General features: G+C 57.0%; 1 protein-coding gene across 3 annotated transcripts; it reads left to right on the top strand.

The window, feature by feature from the left end:
• Window positions 1-299: 299 nt before the first annotated feature.
• On the top strand, window positions 300-4,774 carry EFNA4 (ephrin A4). Of its 3 annotated transcripts, none has more exons than XM_069478658.1 (4): window positions 300-496; window positions 2,900-3,186; window positions 3,579-3,644; window positions 4,213-4,774. In XM_069478658.1, the coding sequence occupies exons 1-4, from the start codon at window positions 384-386 to the stop codon at window positions 4,353-4,355; spliced, it is 609 nt and encodes a 202-aa protein (XP_069334759.1). In that variant the 5' UTR covers window positions 300-383; the 3' UTR covers window positions 4,356-4,774. The 3 variants fall into 3 exon arrangements, with proteins under 3 accessions (XP_069334759.1, XP_069334760.1, XP_069334761.1); XM_069478659.1 differs by having other exon boundaries at window positions 3,579-3,647; window positions 4,070-4,774; XM_069478660.1 differs by having other exon boundaries at window positions 384-496; window positions 3,579-3,647; window positions 4,236-4,312.
• The last annotated feature ends 1,006 nt before the right edge of the window (window positions 4,775-5,780 follow it).

Below are 5,780 nucleotides of genomic sequence, written 5' to 3'. Positions count from 1 at the left end.
TTCGTGCCCCTATTTAAAATCCTCAAAATTTCTAATAAGGCTTTCTACCCTGTACTAAGACAGACACGAAAGACACGACCTCCCTAAAAACACTTAGTGGAATACTCCTTCCTCCCCGCCCCCTCGCAGTGTGGGGCGGCCTCGGGAGAAGCCTTGGCTACCCTGGCGCGCGCTACGGTGCACAGAGGGTTAACCAGAGCCGGCGCTGAGTGGAAAGGAGGAGATGCGCTCCCATTGGTGAAAAGTTATCCAGGGGCCGGGCCTCTGAGTCTCCGCACCCACCCCCCTTCCCGCAACCCCCCTCCTCACTTTGTACCTCTCTCGCCCGGACTGTGAAGCGGGCCGGGACCGGCCGGGCCACACCAGACCGGACCCCAGGGGCGATGCGGCTGCTGCCCCTGCTGCGGACTGTCCTCTGGGCCGCGTTCCTCGGCTCCCCTCTGCGCGGGGGCTCCAGCCGTCGCCACGTTGTCTACTGGAACTCCAGTAACCCCAGGTAGCCGGGCCGAACCGGGCGAGCGCTAAGCCAGGTCTGCGCGCTCCTGGGCCGTGCGCGCGCCCGCCACTCGCGCTTTGCGCGGCGCCGCCTGAACTCGGCCGCGCGCCCGGGCTCCTTTGTTTGAGCCGGCGGGGGAGGGGGGGAGGGGCGAGGCGCGCCCCGGGTCTACCCCCAGCCCGCACGTGTTGTGGGGCGAGCGGAGGACCCCAGCCCAGAAGGCTGTCTGTGGGGTCTTGGAGCATGGAGCTGGGGGGCCTTTGCCCGGACTTCGGGCTCCGCCCCCCTCGCTTCTCTCCTGGTGATCCCCAGCATACCGCCGGCCGGAGCTGGGGCGGACGGACTGGAGAACCAAGGAGGGGGCTTTTACTCTGGTGAAAGAGCGTGGGTTATTCTCCTGTTCTCTGGGCCTCCCCTCTGGCTCTCGTTCTATCACCTGGTCTCATTTGCTATCTCTGATTTCATCTCGGTCTTTATTGGTCCTTCTGTTTCTGTCCCGGCCCTGCCCTTGTAGACGAATCACCTTTGGGCAAGTCGTTTGACCTCCCTAACCTCATTTATCTCATCTGTAAAATGGGCTAATAACACCTAGTATTCTGGGAAGCCAGGCGGACTAACTAAGGTCATGTATGTGAAATAGGTTCAGGCCGTATAGATAAACACTGTCATTTCTTTCTCTCCCCTGAGCTGTCTACCTTTGAACCTCAGATTTGTTTTTGTTTTTATTTTATTGTTTCCATCCTCCTCCCCAAATCTCCCTCTCTTCTGTTTCCCACCTGTTTTCCTTTCTGATTTTCTACTTGAGACAATCTGTGGCTCTGTTCATTTGTTCACTCACTAAAATCTGTGTGCCCCAACCTGTGCTAGGTTGCTGGGGATTAGGGAGAGGAGAAGACCAAGACCCTGCCCTCTGGGAGTTCACAGACTCTGGAAGAACAGGCATAAAGACAGGTCATTACAATACCAAGTGATAAGAGCTCTTCTTGTCCTTAGACTCTGAATTCCTCCATCTCTGTTACAGACCAATGCCTCTGAATCACTGAGAGAACCTGTTAAAAATTCAGGTTCCTAGCCCCTAGCCCTGAGGTTTCTAATTCATTCAATCCACAAATATTGATTGAGCGCTGTCTTGTGCAGGGCATTTTTCCAGGCACTGGGGATGCAGTAGAACAAAACATACAAAGACCCTGTCCTTGCTCAGCTTGTGTTCTAGTAGGTCTAGGCTCAGCCCAGGAATTTTTAATTTTTTTAATTTTTTATTTATTTTTATTTTTTTGAGACAAAAATCTCACTGTGTTGCCCGGGCTAGAGTCCAGTGGTGTCATCATAGCTCACTGCAGCCTCAGACTCCTGGGCTCAAGTGATCCTCCTGCCTCAGCCTCCAGAGTAGCTGGGACTACTGGCATGCACCGCCATGCACAGCTAATTTTTGTATATTTTGTAGAGATGAGGTCTTGAGGTCTTTCTTTGTTGCTCAGGCTGGTCTCAAACTCCTAGCCTCAAGTGATCCTCCCACCTAGGCCTCCCAAAGTGCTGGGATTACAGGAATCTTCATTTCTAATCAGAACTCCCGATACAGGTGGTCCTCAGACCACCCTTTAAGGGACAATTGGAGACCTTCAATAAGTCAAGCTTTGCTCTGTGTGTGGTGGGGGGAATGGTTCATATAGTATTTAGTACTGTGGTGGACAGCCTGTCATAGCCCTTCCCACCTGTGCTGGCTCCCCCAGGCAGCTCCTGAGGTGGGGGAAGGGATTCCTGAGAAGGCTGAAGACTGGGTAGTGTGTGGACCCCTCCATGGCTGGCACTTCCTTCTCCTGGCCAAAAAAGGGAGGTACCCAGTACTGACTACCTCATTCTTTTTTTTTTTTTTTTTTTTTAACCATGGCTTTGTTTTCACTATTGGATTGAGGTCTAAAGGGCAGTCTTCCTCTCTCTGTGTCTGTCATTGAGGCTACTGTTCCCAGTCCCCGTCTCCATCTCTGTGTCTGTAACTGCGCCGTGGACCATATCTGTCCCCTCTGCCTCTGCCCAGCTTCTTCACAGCACCCATGCACCTAACGTTTGCAAAGCCTGGTGCTGTACCACACCCAGGGTCGGGCTTGCAAGGTGTGTGGCAGCTCCAGCCTGAAAGGTAGGGTGTGGTGACCAGCCTTCTCACATTTAAGGCATGTGGTCATGGGCACTGCAGTCCCGAGCCTCTCTGAACCTGTGAATCAATCATCTCATCCATTTCTCGCACTCTCTTTGTCTCTCAGGAGCTGTCAGTCTGGGGAACTCAGGCCTTCCTGAGCTGCTCCGTCTCTAGTGGGTGGAGGAGAGGCTGGCAGGGACCTCTGAGAAGGGGTGTCTCTGCCCCCCATCCGCAGCCATGCTCAGCCCACCCCTACCTTATGCCCGCAGGCTGCTTCGAGGAGACGCTGTGGTGGAGCTGGGCCTCAACGATTACCTAGACATTTTCTGCCCCCACTATGAAGGCCCAGGCCCCCCCGAGGGGCCCGAGACGTTTACTTTATACATGGTGGACTGGCCAGGGTACGAGGCCTGCCAGGCGAAGGGGCCAGGTGCCTTCAAGCGCTGGGTGTGCTCCCTTCCCTTCGCCCATGTTCAGTTCTCAGAGAAGATTCAGCGCTTCACACCCTTCTCCCTTGGCTTCGAGTTCTTGCCTGGAGAGACTTACTACTACATCTGTGAGTGACAAAGGCACACTGGATACCTCTTGGGGAACGTGGGGAGGTGTGGGGCTCCCTGCCATTGCCACTGGTCAAAGCACAGAGGCTGAGGAGGGGGAAGGAAAGGCCTGTGGGGGGAAGGGGGCTGCGCCCAGGACAGAAGAGGGGAACATCTTGAGGGGAACATCTTGAGGGGAACATCTTGAGCGTCTATAGAGAGGAGGGGCTGGGAAAGGGGGCTGGGAGGGCAGGAGGGGCATAGATGGAGCCTGGTACGTGACTGTGGCCCCAAAGTAAGGAAAAGCTTTCCAGGGACCTGGAGAGAAGAGAAGCTGGAGGGTCTGAAACAGGGTCATACAGAGGGGTCACTCCCTGTGCCAACTTCTTCCTCCCAATTTCCCACCACGCAGCGGTGCCAACTCCAGAGAGTCCTGGGCAGTGCTTGAGGCTCCAGGTGTCTGTCTGCTGCAAGAAGAGCAGTAAGTGGTTTGGGGCATGGGGAGCAACCCTTCTGGCAAGTGTGGGGCTCTTGGGAAAGAGAGTGGAGAATCTAGGAGCATCAGGCTGTGAGAGGTCCAGGTGGAACTTGAAGCTGGGGCCTATTCCCCATTTGGCCTTGTGGGAGTTTCCACTGTACTCCTTTTTAATATGGGGCGAGGGAATGGGGTATCCAGGGGCAAGGCCCTTCAAGGCCTTAGCTGGGCTGGTTGTCTCTAGTGACAATTTGGGGGAGACTTGGAAGGTGGGGCTTAGAAAGGATGAGGTAGGGGATCGTGGAAAGGAGTGGCTGGTTTGGGAGCCCCTGGAGAATGGGACTAGAGGGAACAGCTCATGGGAAGGGCAGGAAGGAGGCTGCTGAAGAAGTGGAGGGACCCATCAGTGCTACCCCTTCCCCCCACAGAGTCTGAGTCAGCCCATCCTGTTGGGAACCCTGGAGAGAGTGGCACATCAGGGTGGCGAGAGGGGGACACTCCCAGCCCCCTCTGTCTCTTGCTGTTGCTGCTCCTCCTGATTCTGCGTCTCCTGCGAATCCTGTGAGCCAAGCGGACCCTCCCTGCCACCCCAAGGAGCCAGAGCCCTCCCAAGATCCCCTGGAGGAGGAGGGATCCCTGCCACCTACGCTGGGGATGCCAATCCAGACTGATAAGATGGAGCATCGATGGGGGAGGTCAGAGGGTCTGAGGTGACCCTGGCAAGTGCTTGCCCCCTCATCACAGGCTACAGAGGAGCTTCAGACAGCCCTGGACACCCTGGAGCAGAGGCAAGACAAACACGGGGGCTTTGTAGGCTGTTTGGATGGTCTCATCCCATCCCCCAGGAAGACTAGGATTTGGTGGGATCAAATCCTTGAGCCAGCTGGGGGCCAAGGCTGAAGACCTAGGGACAAGTGGATTGCTGAACCAAGGCAAAGAAGAAGCCCTACCTACCGTCTGTGCCCTGTGGACCTCTTCCCTGGGGCAGCACCTTGCCCTCCCCAGGGGGTCACTCACTTGTCTTCTATGAAGACGGACTTGTCATGAGGTTGAATTTCATGCCAATTTGTATTTTTATAAGTGTCTAGACCAAACCTTCAATAAACCACCCATCTTTTTGTTGCCCTCCCCAACCTACTGGCCCCTGGCTCCTTCCCTGATACCAGGACTCCCTGCAGCCTGTGTTCTCAGCTTAGCTTGGCCTGACCTCTATACCAGCTGTGCCCAGGCCATCCATGCCAGGCCTCAGTGGGTACCCCTCTGGGCAGTGTGGGGTGGGTGCCAGCAGCAGCTGTGGAGCTTGGCACCCTTTCTTACCTCCCCAGCCGGCTTCCTGTGCTGAGGAGGGGCAGATGCTCCTGACAGCCCACCCACTTGGGGCACTGCCCAAGCCCTGGCAGCACCAAGCAGGGCACTGGGGCAAAAGCAAGGGGCAGGAGACAGACAGCACCTGGGTTTCAGAATGCCTGGGTCCCTGAGAGCTGGGCATCCCTCCCTCTCCCCAAGGACACTCTGGGCGGTGCCTGGCCTAGAACTGGGAAGGTGGGGTCAGATCAAAGCCTCCTTCCCCAGCGGCCTCTTTGTTCTTCGCTTTTATAAGGAGGAGGGGGTGGGGCAGAGGAGGGAGGGTCCCCTTTGCTCTCAGCCCACAGTCTTCCACCTCTGGCAGGGGAGGCTATGATCGCCCCCAGCCCAACCGGGGCCCTCTCTCTGAACGGTGTCTTGGGTGGAGCCAGGGTAAGGGGCGCCCCTTCCCCTGCAGCTGTGCTCTACCCGCCCCAGTGCCCCGCAGCCTCCACTGGCACGGTGCCGGCCCGCCTGGCACCCAGCCAGCGATCGATAGGTGGATGTTGTGCTGATTAGCTCGGCCGGCTGCGGCAGCGAAAGGCAGCGTGTGAACACGGGGTGGGGTGGGGGACTGGAGGTCCAGAGACCGACACCGAGGTGCTGGAGTTTGCGAACCCCTCCCCCACTCCCTTGCGCACCTAGATGAGACCCCGGTCCCTCTGGGGGGGGGGGCCTGTCCCCCACCACCATGTGCCGACTTCATTCGGTCGTCACATTCATGTTAATTCCATTTCTGGCTGAGGCCTGGGGTGGAGGGTAGTACCATGGGCAGAGCAGGCTCGAGTCCATCCC

The sequence above is a fragment of the Eulemur rufifrons genome, chromosome 8 (genome assembly GCF_041146395.1).
Source record: "Eulemur rufifrons isolate Redbay chromosome 8, OSU_ERuf_1, whole genome shotgun sequence".
In the NCBI taxonomy this organism is placed as follows: Eukaryota; Metazoa; Chordata; class Mammalia; order Primates; family Lemuridae; genus Eulemur; species Eulemur rufifrons.
Note: the sequence above shows the minus strand (reverse complement) of the source record. Positions and strands in the feature narration are given on the sequence as shown.

Bases quoted from the DNA above. Each gene is read 5' to 3' on its own strand.
- EFNA4 (XM_069478658.1), top strand. From the start codon at position 384: ATGCGGCTGCTGCCCCTGCTGCGGACTGTCCTCTGGGCCGCGTTCCTC. The intron at 497-2,899 runs GTAGCCGGGCCG...TTATGCCCGCAG, and splicing joins TGGAACTCCAGTAACCCCAG to GCTGCTTCGAGGAGACGCTG. The intron at 3,645-4,212 runs GCAGTAAGTGGT...CTGTGAGCCAAG, and splicing joins GTCTGTCTGCTGCAAGAAGA to CGGACCCTCCCTGCCACCCC.